The sequence below is a fragment of the Peromyscus californicus genome, unplaced genomic scaffold, assembly GCF_007827085.1.
Source record: "Peromyscus californicus insignis strain IS unplaced genomic scaffold, ASM782708v3 Scaffold_2__1_contigs__length_46816999, whole genome shotgun sequence".
NCBI classification, from domain to species: Eukaryota; Metazoa; Chordata; class Mammalia; order Rodentia; family Cricetidae; genus Peromyscus; species Peromyscus californicus.
Window position 1 is genome coordinate 2,962,832 of NW_026294540.1, and position 14,981 is coordinate 2,977,812.

The window sequence follows — 14,981 nt, forward strand, 5'->3', positions numbered from 1 at the left end:
CGGCCGGGAACAGTGTCGGGCGCCCGCTGCACAGACTCACATCCCTCCCTGTGCCTCCTCCCCCAGCCGGCAAGATAGCAGCAGCTGGGCCACAGTCATTTCCAAAATTAGCCTGTGAGCCCCAGGTCTGGCCAGGAGACACAGCCGGGGTGGTGGCCGCTGAACCAGCTGTGGACAGCATGGACATATATGGTGACGGGGAGGGGACGCACTGGACAAGCATGTTCCCAGCCTTCATCTTATCACACACCCGAGCTGCAGCTTGTGCCCCCCGGGAGAGAGGAGGACAGTGACCCCTCTACCCCACCGGGCTGGGCAGAAGGTGCCGGAACCCCTCTGGTGGCTCCCTGTGAAGGGGAAGGAGTAAACAGGCTGAGCGGGCACTATCTCCCACAGCCAGCGAGCTTCCTGCTCTAATTCAGGCAGTATTCCCAACAGCCCTGCTGCGGAAGGGGTTCTCTCAACCCCCCCATTCTACAGGTGGAAACTGAGGCACCAGCCTGAACACTTGGGGCTGGCGATAAGGCTGAGTGAGTGAGTCAAGGTGCTTGCTGCTGAGCTGCCGAAGCTCTGCGTTCAATCCCCAGGGCTTCTGAGGCCTGACCTCTGACCTCCACCATGTCCCTAGTGCGCGCGCGCGCGCGCGCGCGCGCGCGCGCACACACACACACACACACACACACACGGAAATAAAGACGTGTAATTTAGAGCATTTTAGGTTACCCAGCTGGTCCAAGGCACTGGAAAGCCAATACTTCACCCAGGTAGTACTTACTCCAGAAGCAGTCCTAAACACAACGCGTGCTAACCCAGCCTCTGCCCGAAGGGCTTTGTCCTGAGCTGGGTGGGGCACTGTGTAGAGTCAGCGCTTAGCCTGCATGTGGCCCTGGGTGTCAGCTCCAGAGCGTGACAGAAGGTTAAGCCTTCGGTCCTTAGCATGTCTGCAGGGGCACAGGTCCACACGATAGGAGGGATCCCGTCAGAACTCAAGTCCAGGACTCTAATCATGCAAACACAGCAGGCTCTCCCAAGCGTATTTCCACACTCCGTATGTGTGTGAGAGTGTGTGCAAGTGTGTGCGAGTGTGTGTGTGAGAGAGAGAAAGTATGTGCGAGTGTGTGTGTGTGTGTGTGTGTGACAGAGAGTATGTGTGTGTGTGTGTGTGTGTGTGTGTGTGTGTGTGTGTGTGTAGGGGGGTGTTCACATGCCTGCAGGTGCACGTACATGTGTGGGTGCATGCTGTTGTGTATGGAGGGCAAAGGTTACCTTTGGGGTGCCATGCTTCAGGATGCCGCCCACATTATTTTTGAGACAAGGTCTCTGACTGGCCTGGAACTCACATATTCCCTGGGTCCGGGTGCCTGCACGGCAGTATATCACCTTCCCTCCACTCCCCGTCTCAATGAGGCATTAACCTCACAAAGGGCACATTTCCCCTTCTCAGTCTGGGTTACTATTGCTGTGATGAGACACCATGACCAAAAGCCAGGTGGGGAGAAAGGGTTTATTTGTGTACACTTCCAGATCATAGTCCATCATTGGAGGAAGTCAGGACAGGAACTCAATCAGGGCAGGAACCTGGAGGCAGGAGCTGATGCAGAGGCCATGGAGGGGTGCTGCTTACTGGCTTGTTCCCCATGGCTTGCTCAGCCTGCTTTCTTATAGAACCCAGGACCACCAGCCCAGGGATGCCCCCCTCCAACAATAGGCTAGAACCTCCCATATCAATCACTAATTAAGACAATGTCCTACAGCTGGATCTCATGGAGTCATTTTCTCAGTTGAGGTTCCCTTCTCTCCGATGACTCTAGTTTGTGTCAAGTTGACATAAAATAAGCTAGAACAACTTGTCAGCTTGTCACACAAACACATCACTTTTCAATTAGAACCTTTCCTTTCTCATTTAGCCCCGAGATGGCATGTTAATATTAATATCCAATATAAAACATAAGTGGCTTTCAGAATCCCACAGTCTTTACAAATTCAAACACATTAAAAGTTCAGTCTTTAAAAAACATCCAATCTCTTTTAAAAACCAAAGTCTCTTTTAAAAGTTCAAAGTTTCTCAACTGTGGACTCTTGTCAAATCAAAAACAAGCACTTTCTTACTCCAAGGGGGCACAGTCACAACCCAAACAAAGCAAAACCAAACTTGAACTGTGTAAATAACTCAGTGTCCAATGTCTGGGATTCACTCACCATCTTCTGGGCTCCTCCCAAGGGCCTGGGTCACTTCTCCGGCTCCGCCCTCTGAAGCACACACAGCTTGTCTTCTAGGCTCCGGCTGGCTCCACTCCACAGCTGCTGCTGTCCTTGGTGGTCATCGCATGGTACTGGCATCTCCAAACACTGGGGTCTCTGCTGCAACTGGGCTGCACTTTCACCAATAGCCTCTCCTGGGCTCTCTTCAGGGACTCGAGCCCTGCTGCACAGTGCCAAGCCTCATTTGCTCTCCATGACCCCTTCAAGCCTTCAAAACCAGCACCACCTGGGGAACTCTTACAAGTTCAGCTACCAGCACGAGGAGCAACCTTGGCTGCCTCTGGAACATAGCTTCAGTGTGCTGACCCTGAGGAAACTCTTCCCAGAAGACTTCACCTCAACGATGCTGGTCTTTTCTCAATCACTGCTGATTTTTCAGCCCCAGCTGAGCAGCATCCATGGTCCCAGCAAAGCAAAGGTTTCACTTCAGTGGTTCTGGTCTCCTGATAATCACAGCTGATTCTCCAGCCCCAGCTGACCAGATACCACAGATGCTTCACACAAATGCCCCTGTAGAGTCTTTGCTTGCCTCAGAAACTTCACAAGCCAGGCCTCCATCATCTGCACTGCTCTCAACATTCTTATCTTCCAAGCTCCTCAGGACAGCTCACTGAGCTCTCAACACTCAGTGGCTTTTCCAGCCCAAAGTTCCAAAGTCCTTCCACAATCCTCCCCAAAGCAGCGTGGCCAAGTCTGTCACAGCAATACCAGGTAATATCCTGGTACCAACTTGTCTTAGTTAGGGTTTCTGTTGCTGTGATGAAACACCATGACCAAAGCAACTTGGGGAGAAAAGGGCTTATTTGTTTACACTTACACTTTGTAGTCCATCACTGAAGGAAGTCAGGGCAGGATCCTGGAGGCAGGAGCTGATGCAGAGGCCATGGAGGGGTGCTGCTTAATGGCTTGCTCCCCATGGCTTGCTCAGCCTTTCTTTTTTCTTTCTTTCTTTCTTTCTTTCTTTCTTTCTTTCTTTCTTTCTTTCTTTCTTTCTTTCTTTCTTTCTTTCTTTCTTTCTGTTTTTTTTTGAGACAGGGTTTCTCTGTATTGTTTTGGTGTCTGTCCTGGATCTCGCTCTGTAGACCAGGCTGGCCTCAAACTCACAGAGATCCACCTGGCCCTGCCTCTACAGTGCTGGGATTAAAGGTGAGCGCCACCACCACCTGGCTTAGCCTGCTTTCTTACAGAACCCAGGACCACCAGCCCAGGGGTGGCCTCACTCATAATAGGTTGGATCCTCCCTGATCAATCACTGTTTAAGAAAATGCCCTCCAGCTGGATCTTATGGAGACATTTTCTCAGTTGAGGTTCCCTCCTTTCAAACGACTCTAGCTTGTGTCGAGTTGACATAAAACAAGCCAGTGTACCCCTGAGCATGCAGAACTGGCAATCACTCACAGGTTCCCTAGGGCACAAGTAGGCCCTCTTTGGGAATGACTACCTTGATAACGAACATGGGGTTGTGGGCACCCAGGGGTCCTGGTGTGGGTGACATGGGCTGCTATGGGCAGCTCTTCAAGTTGTGTTTCCAAGCCAGTGAGGACCCCACCATATTCGCATGAACTACCCAGGCCTTTTCTGACCTCCCACCTTAGCCTGGAGGTGGGTCTTAAGCAGCGGGCTGGGGTGCAGAAGTGATTCTCCGGGCTCCAGGCTGGTAGCTTCCTGGGTAGTTGTGTTCACGTGAAGGCCACGATCCACCCCAAGCAAGTTCCAACGCGTATCTATTTTATTCCCTGGTGTCTGGGGAGGGTGGATGTGCAGCTCCTGGGATGACAAGTCACACTGTGACTCAGCCTGGAGCTGGTAAGTAGGATGTGACATCCACCAAGCATCCCACCTATCCCTACTCCAGACTCCAGGCTTCCTTCCCCAGGTGGGAGGAGAGGGGGAAAAACAAATACTCAGAAGCTGCCATGCTGGGCTCAGTGGGTTCCACAAGCCACTGTCACCAGGAGAGAAGGTCATAGTGCTCTTTGGTGGGGTGTCCTCACCATTCAGTTGTCTGAGTCCCATTCCCACCCGTCCCTTGCCATCCTTTCAGGGATGGGACCGGTCACACCTATCCCATAGGTCTCTGAGGGGGTCCATGCAGTCCAGCACTACAGCTGCAAACCAGCTTCCTGGAAACGTAGCCCTGAGAGAAGGATACAGTGAGCAGGTGTCTGGATCCTGGGAATGGCATTGGGAACGGGCACGGAGAAAGTACCAGGACCACCTCGTCCAACCCCAGTGCATTTTCGAGATCTGCTTTTGCTTACAGTCTTTAGGAAAAACCAGCCCTTTCCTACCAGTGCCAGACAGAGCCTGGAGGAAGGGCACAACACTGAACAAGTGGCCCTGTGTGGCCCAGGCATCCCCAAAGGAGATGACAGCTGAGAACATTTGATGACAGCACCCCAAGCCACTGGGCCAGTAAGTCTTTCTTGAGAAGGAAGATCTGATTGGCCCACGGCAGCGGTCAAGGTCACCCATGATGGTTTTGCCAAGGTGGGTGGTGTATGCACGTCTACTATCTACACCGCTGCTTCTGCCCAGTGCCCAGCTGGCCATGAATGACCCTGGTAAACTGTGGCCTGGCAAGCTTGACTCTGCTCACTCTCCCCAGCACCTACGGGGACGGTAAAAGCTGTGAGTTCACCCTGTACTGAAGGAGAGGCGTGGAGTGGCCTGCCCCTGCCTCACTGTGTCAGAAACACTCTGCAGGTCCCCTCCCACCCTCTAACGGCCACAGCTCCTTTAGTTTTGGCTCGGGGTGGGGTGGCCTCCAGTAGTCAGGTGCCATGCTGACTCCCTGGCCTGATGATTTGGCCACTGCAACCACGTGGGCTCATGCCGTCTCAGGGAAGCCCAGGACTCCGGACACTAAACCTGACCTCAACACTCACCCATGGAGTCCCGCCCAGTCTTAACCCCAACATGGCAAAAACCACCCTCTTGTAAACCTGTGGTTTTCAGCTGGGGGTGATTTTGTCCCCTTTTGTCCCTAAGGGACCTGTGGCAGTGTCTGGGGACCCTGGATTGTGGAGGTTTGAGTCCCGGCATCCGTGGAGAAAACAGGAGCATAATTAAACTTCCTACAACACTTGAGTATAGCAGGAATCTTAAAAGTTCTTATTAATAAGATCAAACCTGAGCCAGGTATTGGGGTGAACTGAAAGATCAGAGAACCAGAACAAGCCACAGCTACCTCACCTCGCCGGATCCTCAGCTGGTCTTGTTTCTTCAGACTGGAGGCCTGTGTGTCCTCATATCCAAATGGTTCTCAGCTGAACTGTGCTCCAAAGCCTAAAAGCTTAACCAGGCCAAATGCTTCTAGTTTCTGGTCTTCACAACTTATATATCTTTCTGCTTTCTGCCATCACTTCCTGGGATTAAAGGCTCACTTCTTGGGATTAAAGGCGTGAGTCACCATGCCTGGCCATTTCCAATGTGGCCTTGAACTCACAGAGATCCGGAGGGATTTCTACCTCTGGAATGCTAGGATTAAAGGTGTGAGTGCCACCATTTTCTGGCCTTTGTATCTAGTGGCTGTTTTGTCTCTGATCCCAGATAAGTTTATTAGGGTGTACAATATTCTGGGGAACACAATACCACCACACTTGAGGGTTCCCTCAGTGAGTCACTTGGTCCCTTAGGTCCCATAGTGTCAAGTCTCAGAAGCTGCCTCTTCAAAGTTCCCGTCTCGGGCCTGGGGAAGGGGAGGGCTTTGGGGGAGCCCCACCTTGTCATAGCACGTTATGTCATATTGTCACGAGCTCAACGGTGTGCACTCCCTTCGCAGCAAGGGGCCCATGCTGGTTGGGTTTTTGTCAACTTGACACAAGCAAGCGTCATCTGGGAAGAAGGAACCACAATTGAGAAAATGCCCCCATCACACTGGCCTGTAGACACGATATGCATGTGGCATTTTCTTGATTAGCAATTGATATGGGAGGGCCCCGCCCACCGTGGGTTGTACCATGGTAATGTCACCACCTAGGCAGGTGGTCCTGGGTGTATAGGAAAGCAGGTTGAGGAGGCCATGGGGATCACGCCAGTAAGCAATATGTTCCCCTATTGTCTCTGCTTCAGTGCCTGCCTCTGAGTCCCGCCCTGAGGTCCCTCAGTAAGGCATTGTGACCTGAGAACTGTCTGATGAAATAAGCCCTTTCCTCCCCAAGCGGCTTTCGGTCACGACGTTTATCAGAGCAACCGGAAGCAGACGAGGACAGACGCTGGATGCATGGCACCGGAAGTTGGAGGGATTCTTCAACTGTCCGCCCTGCGCAGAGGATAAAAGGGTCCCTGGACAGTCATAGCAGCACCTAGGAGAGTGGAGACCTGAGGAGCCAGAGGTAGGGCAAGCCTCCCAGGCTGGAGTGGGGAAGGCAGGGAAGCCGTGGGGTGGGGTGGGGGATTGAGGTTGGCAGCTGAGGGGACAGCTGACCCAAAGCTGCTGTGGGGAGGAGAAAATACGCCAGCCAACTTCCTTCTTCTCCTACCCAACAGCCGCCTGAGTGGACCCCCTTTCTGAGCTGGTCCCAAGTCAGACATTAGCCAGCCTGAGGGTCCAGCCATGGAGGAGGTTCTTGGGTCTCACATGAGTAACACAAATGCACAGTAGACAGCTGGAGGGGAGCAAACACACATGATTGCTCAGGTTATGTGACCACTGCTGTGGGTGACCGGCCCCTCCACAGTTGTGCCTGATACGTGTGCGTGTTTTCTAGGCTGGAAGCCCCATGACCTGATACTCCATCCCATACGATGATACATCTTGTGAGTGTCTCACCACATCGAGGCTGTCTTAAAACAGCCTGATGAATATATTCCCCGGAAGCTACAGTTCTCTCACAGTAAAAACAAAGTCGAGGAGATCACACACACACACACACACACACACACACACACACACACACACACACACAAGGTAACTGGCTGAGGGTCAAGTGTCCTTGGAGTGAAGCCAGTTCTCTTTCATGCCATTACCTAGGGGGTAATGGCATTTTCGTGGCATCCCAGAGGGCCGGGAGCTCTTCAGTCTTGGTCACAGATGTGTCAGTCACATCTACAGTTCACACAAGGCAGCGCCTTCTGCCCACAGGCTGGTTACACGGACCGGGCTAGGGTCTCCTGACAGCTGTTTAGAGGATGAGTTTTAAAGTCGGCACTAAGACACTATAGGGAGTCTCCGCGGTGACCTGGCCAGGCCAAGAGTGACTTCCTTTCTGCCCAACTTAGCAAGAGACAGGGCATTTCCTGTCCAGCTCAAAGACAGGAGGTACCTAGCCGATCCCTGACATGGACCTGCCAGCAGACAGTCTGTCCTACCCAGGCAGTCATGGCTTGAGGTTCTAGTTTAAAGTGCCATGCACCGCAAGGGCCTGCCAGCACATCTCCACGGAACAGGGGCGGGGTGTAAGGAGGAAGTCACCTTTCCAGGAAGGGAACCCAAGTTATCTTGTAGGCAGATTGGTGGCATGTCATGGTTTTCCACATGCTGCGGGCTGGATGGACTTCTTCATGTGGGATTTCTAGACCCCATCTTGAAAGGTTTGGGAGACTCCAAAACCCTGAGCTTGGGAAGGAAGCTGTGCTGGGAGACCCCTAAAATCAGCCCCAAACCCTGCTGGCTGCCCTTCCTCGTCATAAAATTCTACACCCATTTTATCCACAGTCAAGACTCTTTAGAGTGAGTCGTCAGTACTGTAGCAACTTGGGGAAGAAACGCAGTCTTGCATGGCAGACAGGGATCACACATCAGATTAGTTCTTTTATACGGATCCTTCTAAGTGGGGTCGACATGAGCAATTTTCCAGCATAGAAAACCAGATGGGCTGCTCCAGAACTATACAGCAGGATGATATGTACCAACTTCAGCACACCACACCCAGGCCAGTGACTGGTGATATGGAGAGACTGTGGAACACCATGCCCAGGGCCAGTGATTGGTGATACGGAGTGACTGTGGTATACCTCACCCACAGCCAGTGGTTCGTCATATGGAGTAACTGTAACACCTCACCCCGGGCTGGTGATTTGGGATACGGACTCTGTTGCATGAATTATAAATGGTCTTACAATAAAAACCCAGAGCCAGATATTGGGGTAAATGCTGAAAGATCAGAGAGACAAAGGAACAAGCCACTAGAGAAACTTCTCACCTCTACCGAATCCTCAGGCTGAATGGAAGACGAGATCTTATCTCCAAGAATCTTCTGACTGAAAGCCTCTGAACCCTCAGCTGAGAAGCTTCCTCAGTCAAAAAAGCCCTAGTTCCTGTCTCCTCATGCCTTATATACCTTTCTCCGCCCAGCCATCCATCACTTCCTTCCTAGTGCTGGGATTAATGGTGTGTGTACTTCCCAAATACTGGTAGCAAAGGCATGAGATCTCAAGTGCTGGGATTAAAGGCATGTGACTCCCAAGTACTAAGATTAAAGGTGTGTGCCACCACTTCCTGGCTCTGTTTCTCTCCTAGGCTGAATCAATCTCATGTAGTCCAGTGTGACTTTGAACTCACAGAGATCCAGACAGATCTCTGCCTCCAGAGTGCTAGGATTAAAGGTGTGTGCCACCACTGCCTGGTCTCTATGTTTAATCTAGTGGCTGGCTCTGTTCTCCGATCCTCAGGCAAGCTTCATTTGATACACAATATATCACCACAGGACTCACTGTGACATACCACACTCGGGCTGGTGACTGGTGGTATGGACTCACTGTGATCCCACACCCAGGGCCAACGAACAGAGACTTTGAGCAACATAACATCTCCCGTGGGAGACTTCCTCAACTGCTCCTGAGGAGATGTCACCCCGAGGGCTCTATTCAGCACTGCAAACTCTCACTATCGCAGTGAGTATGAAAAGAGACAAAGCAAATGCTCGTGTTCTATGAAGTGTCCAGGTAGTTCACTGGCTTCATTTTGTATAGCTGTGCATAGCAGGAAGCCGATGAACGTCTTTGAAGGTCTGTCATACTTAGCCAAGAATGCAGTCAATATGCAGCTCTGAAGAGGAAGGGACTTCTCCCAGGGTCAGCTCTTCATCCCATACCACCCAGAGAATACACAGCTCCCTCGAAGGTCATTCCTAGGTGCCCGTGTTGGCCTGTATGACCCTGTTTTCTGAAATGCTTTGAATAGAAAGGGAGAAGAAAGCCCAGGCAAATCAGCTTCTCCCCAAAGTAGTTTTAAACCACAACTTGCCGTGTGTAAAAGAGTGGGGAAGAGGTCTGTGCTGGTGTGACTGCTGTACACGGAGGCCACTAAGACTGAAGAGGGAGGGCACAGAGCAAGAAGGCTGAAATGTGCTGGGTACCCTGGCTCCCGGGAGGCCATGCTGGCAAGATAAGAAATCTATTTGCCCAGCTGACAGGGTGGACAAGGCTGGCTTTAAAACCAGATCAGCATCTTGAGGGAGCGACGGGAGGTCATTTTTTGAAATGTTTGGTTTCAGTCTGGGACCCGGCACTCTCAATGCCTTTGGAGGAGGTGTAGGAGATCAATCTCCGGCAAGCCACCGTGATGCATTATAAAACCCACGTGCATGTCTCGCTTGAGGACAACCCAAGCCACAGAAATGAGACATCAGCCTCACGCTGCTGCTTGTAGGAGCTCGGTTTTATTGTTTCAACAACACGAAGGCTGCCGTCTCTTTAAATAACAAACTATACAGATCACAAAGAGCAGAAATACAGATGGTTTCCATGGGAACACACATACGGATTCAATAAATAATATAAAATGCTTTTGTGCTAAAATAGAACTCTTGTCTCAATAGTTACAGGTCCATCCATCTCTGTTACCCAGAAAAAAAAGCCAGGTCTGCTATTACTTAGAACATAGAAAAATATAATTTAATAAAAGAACTAAAAAAAAAAAAAAAAGGCCAGTGTTGAGTTTATAATCCACGTGCAATACATACAACCAATGGGCAGGTAAATAACCAAACAAACAAACAAACAAAAAATCACAGTTGACGATTGGAATGACTGCTCCACCCCCACCCTACCATCAAAGACATTTTACCTCCAGGACAAAATAAAAAGAGGAGGAGGCATAGGTATTGGTTTCCAGACGGGACTCTGGTGCTGGGGAGCTCAGGGGTTTGAGTTAACTGTGAGAAAGTCTTCGTTCTTTGTGAACGATGCACACTTTGAACCCACTCTCTGGAGCTCTCTGTTTTTAATAAAGGCCATTTGAAATGTGTGGGTTCCGCACATCTCAGGAACACAGCACCTCCCCGTGGCTGGTAGGAGTGGTCGCACCTGTTGTGTGTCATAAAAGCAACAACTCTTAGTCTGTTAGTTACTTATTTCTAAGGCAGGGTTTCACGACATGGCCCAGGCTTGCCATCCCCCTGTCTCAGCGTCCTGATTACTGAGACTGCAGGATATGAGATGCCGTGCCCTATTCTCCCATATTCTTTAGGCAAACAAAAGCAAATCAACAGAGAAAACTCCATCATGACCAAGGAGACAAAGCTTACAGCTCAGCTTTCTCTACTCCATAGCAACAACAAATGAAAAGGAGGCTTGGATAAAGCAATCCCATTAACACAAGTGGAAGCAATTAAAACTTTCAAGTAACCTCACTCAGGAAAAGGAAAGTTGTTTTTTTTTTTTTTATTTTTGAAAATTTAAGTTATAAAAGTTCAAAGAGGAAATGGAGTTAAATGTGCAGAAAGGTGTCATTCTGGGGTTCCCTAGCGGTCAGCTGGATACCTGCCCCCAACCCAGCAGCACAGTCAGTAACAGTGGCCAGGACACTGTCTCTCTCCACCTGGTCTACAAAGCTCACAATGTCAGGTGACAGATTCAGTGGCCAGGGATGTACCTTCCTGGGAACGTCCAGTGAGGAACACAGGGTGCCGTCATGAGGGGAGCCACTCAGCCTCGGAAGCAAAGCAAGCAGGCCTCGCAGTAGTAACTTTGGAACTCCGAGGGGGGCCTCCCACCAGCTTCCATCATTCTTTCCTTGGTGCTCTGTCAGGAGGATGTGGTGGCTTCCATCGGCCAACCCGGCAAACCTTCTCCACCTGCCCTGGCCCTACCACATAATTCTCCATGACATCCACTGGACAGTCGGGAATCTGAAATGGCCCAGTCCCTGCCCTGGGGAGCTCTGACCCTCCGCCACACTGTCCACTGGTGAATGATCATGGCTCACGGGGCCTCGGAACAGCTGCTTCTAACAGGCACGTGGTCAAGACCGAGGGGTCACTCGCGCTAAGCCGTATTAACTGGCTCACAGTTGGCTGCCCACCCTCCGCCCACGCGGGGGGATTAGACCCAGAACTGTAGACATGTGAGGCAAGAGCTTGGCCCCACAGCTACTGCCACAGTCCTTGGTGTTCTGAAGGCAAGGCCTTGCTATGTAGCCCAGGCTAGCCCCAAACTCATAAGCCTCCTGCCTCTGCCAGATGAGGCTGGGCTCGTGAGCCTGCTGCATTAAATCTGTCCGATAATGTCTTCCTCGAAAGGATGTCATCTCTTCCCCAGCAGGCCGCCATCCACACTTCACTGCTGGTTTTACAGTTCGTGACGTCAGCCAGGGGCTCCGCCCGTGTGCAGGCCTCTGTATCAGCAGTGAGACAGGTCCCCCGCAAACCACTACAGTGAGACAATTTCTACAGGCTTTGCTGAAAGAAATCACACTTAACCACAGCCTGGAGGCAGGAGCGGGGAGTCCCAAGGACAAGAGGGTATTTTAGGTTAAAAAATAAATAAACTGGGGTTTGCCAAAGGTTTTAATTTAGCGTGCGTCACACAACTGCCTTAAAATGATCTACTATTCTTGTTTTATGAAGCCAAGGCTTCTTAGTACGTAACTGCATTAAAAACAGCAACACCTGGAACATCTTCGATCACGTTAAGTACTCTTCCCCAAAACTGGAATAAGGAGGAACACGTGGGCTCTTTCCGTTAATGGTACCAGAAGCATCTGGCATCTAGGGACCCACCGATATGACAGGATCTCTCAAACGGCCATGCATTGCAAACTCAGCTGGGTTCTCCTTCCACCCTGGGGGACCCAGGACACACCTCACCACGTGCTTGGGTAAAAAGACAGCCTCTGATGACCCATCACCTGCCCATGTGAATCTTGAGGACTGCGGCAAGGGCCATCTGCCCTCCCTCTCAACTGTGTCCTCATGAGGGAAACAGGGTTGATGGGATAAAATGGTTTACTTAGAGTAAGTCTGAGGCAGGGAGATTCTTAGGAAACGCCCCCCAACACACACACAACTCCTTTCTAAAAGGGAAGGAACCTTAAAATGGCCTCAGTTAAAATGGTAACACATGATGTCTGTGAGAGTCTGGCTCAATGTTCTGCAGGTACAGGCAGGACTCATGATCCTGTGTCATCTTAAAAAACCCTTTGGTGAAGGTATAACCCCAATACAAGATTTAGTCGGGCTAGCCCAACGCCTGCTGGGGTCAAGCCTCCCTCCCGATTGGCGGAGGGTCCTGTATATTCCCTGAAGAGGCCGGAGATGCAGCCCTCACCCCTGCAGGTCTGATTGAGCTTGTGTGAGCTGCCCATTCCAGCCATGCCCACACGGTAACATCAATACTTAACTACGTGTGCAATGAATCGGAATGCCATGCTCTTTAAGCAAACAGGGTGCCCGTGCCAGGTTGTAGCCGTGTCTCCACACTGGAGGCAGCGAACCGTGGCACATGTGTGTGAACTCAAAACCCCGAATGGGCAGTGAGAGGGCACCAAGCCCCACAGCTCCCCCACCCAGGTAAATTACCTGCACAGTAACAGGTAAATTACCTTCCAAACCCTCAAAAGGTAACTGCGATTTAAAAAATAAATAAATAATAAATAAACACCTTATTTTCCCCAGCACATACACACAAGGATACACATACCGGGAACTGTTAGAAAGATCCAGGACAGAATGCAAAGAATTTCAATGCCAGGTTTCTTTATGCGCTCAGCAGTTTATCTAGAAACTCTGTAACACAGCCCCCAGGAACGGGACAAGACCGCAGAGACTTTCGAGGACGTCTGTTTCAGTGTGGTGACATGGGGACCCAGCGTTGACTCAGGGCAGCAGTAGAAGAAGTAACCTTTAGGGAAAGGGTACTGCCGCCCCCGTCAGAATAACCCAGTGCACAGCACATTAATGGCAGAAGGATGTGGGGCATGCCAGGGTGCACAGGAGACCGCTGGACACTGTCACCCATCAGCGTGAGTTCATTATAAATTATACTGAAGGGAGAGGCAGCAACTCCTTTCTGCCTTGGGCACATCCTTGGCTATGCTTCCCAGGCCAGGCGGAGGGAGCAGGACTCTGTCGTAGACCCGCCCATCCTGGAGACCCCAAGCTCGTGCACGGACTGCCTGGTGGGTTACCTACATCCTGGCTTGACTTGAAGTCCTGGGGCATCTCCTCCGGTCAGGCTGACCAGAAGTAGCCATGATGGATGCCATGGTAATTCCACAAGGGGACATTCCTACCTCTGCTCTCGGACTGGCATCCCTAGAGCAGAGCCATCGGAGGAAGGCGGTGCATGTGGTGTTCCGTGTTACCTCATCACCTAGGGACAGCCAGGAGGCTATCCCTGACCTACAGAGACCCGAGGCTACTGTGCCTTCTCCTCCAGGATTTGGAGCCACAAGCCCCAAACTTTGGGCAGGCACTCGGATACTTCAGTGCCTAGGACAGGCTACCCGCAGCCCCAGACACTGTGGTCCCACCCTGGGTACGCTCGATGCCAGCTGCAGCGGTAAGGGCCATTTCACGTTCTGAGGCCATGGATACCAAGGTAAGTGGGTGCACGGAAAAATGCCTTCTGCCTCTTCAGTAATTTCGAGTGCAGACAGGCCAGCCCAGAGGATGTCCCAACTCCTGCAGGGCCATCTCATTGTCGTGGGCATCCCCAGGCTGGAGCAGCCCTGTGCTCAGAACCGCTGTGTCTTAGCCCCACACGGCTCCCCGTGGCTCCATATCCACTCCTGGGCTGAAGAGCCGAGGCCCCTACTGCAGGCCCTGTTGCTCCGTGCTTCAGAGGCCGCTGCTATTTCTGTGGCACAGTGGTGGCTTGGAGAACTCCAGGATGGTGGTGCGAGGTTTGTTGAGGAACTTGGGGGCGCGGCGTAGCAGCCTCTGGGCCTCCGTGAAGGTGCAGGTCAGCTCCTTCAGCCACTGTGCAAACTCGGGGTCACTCTGCACAGAGACACAGGCAGGAATTGGGACCTGTCTACACATCTGCCCACAGTATCTACAAATGACAAAGGTCAGTGGAGCCTGACAGAGGACACATCCTGCCTGCCTACTCTGAAACCTTGCTTCAACCTTCAGGTCCCCTGGAACCTGGTGAGAAACTCCAGACAGAGGGAAAGGCAGTTCTGGGCTCTTCCAGTGGATCTCCTGAACCCTGTCAACCACCTTAATCTAGTTGGGGATTTTCTCTGGTCCTAAAACCACAGTCTATAGAATAATAAATGGGGGGGGGGGGAGTTCTGATGCTGTAAAACATCCTCTCACATGTCTAAGCTAGTTTTGAAGTTCCGGTGTCCACCTGTAATCTCAGCACTGGGGGAGCTGAGTCAGGAGAGTCCCGACTTCCCGGCCAGCCTGGACTACATAGCAAGACCCTGTCTCAATGATAAGCTAAAGGGTATCCTGATTCTCCTGGTTTCTCTCCCCTCGTCCTGTGAAAACACACACACCTCGGTACACCAAGGGAAAGTGTTCCATGATGAAACTTGAGCTACAGTA

At 51.4% G+C, this 14,981-nt stretch overlaps 1 protein-coding gene across 1 annotated transcript in view; it reads right to left on the minus strand.

Annotated features, from left to right (window-relative positions):
• Window positions 1-9,838: 9,838 nt before the first annotated feature.
• The window catches only part of Grk3 (G protein-coupled receptor kinase 3), a 96,970-nt gene continuing 91,827 nt past the window's right edge, over window positions 9,839-14,981 (minus strand). Inside the window, exon 21 of the mRNA XM_052754992.1 lies at window positions 9,839-14,426. Within this exon, the coding sequence (XP_052610952.1) occupies window positions 14,265-14,426 (162 nt within the window). The 3' untranslated portion in view covers window positions 9,839-14,264. The remainder of the gene's footprint in view (window positions 14,427-14,981) is intronic.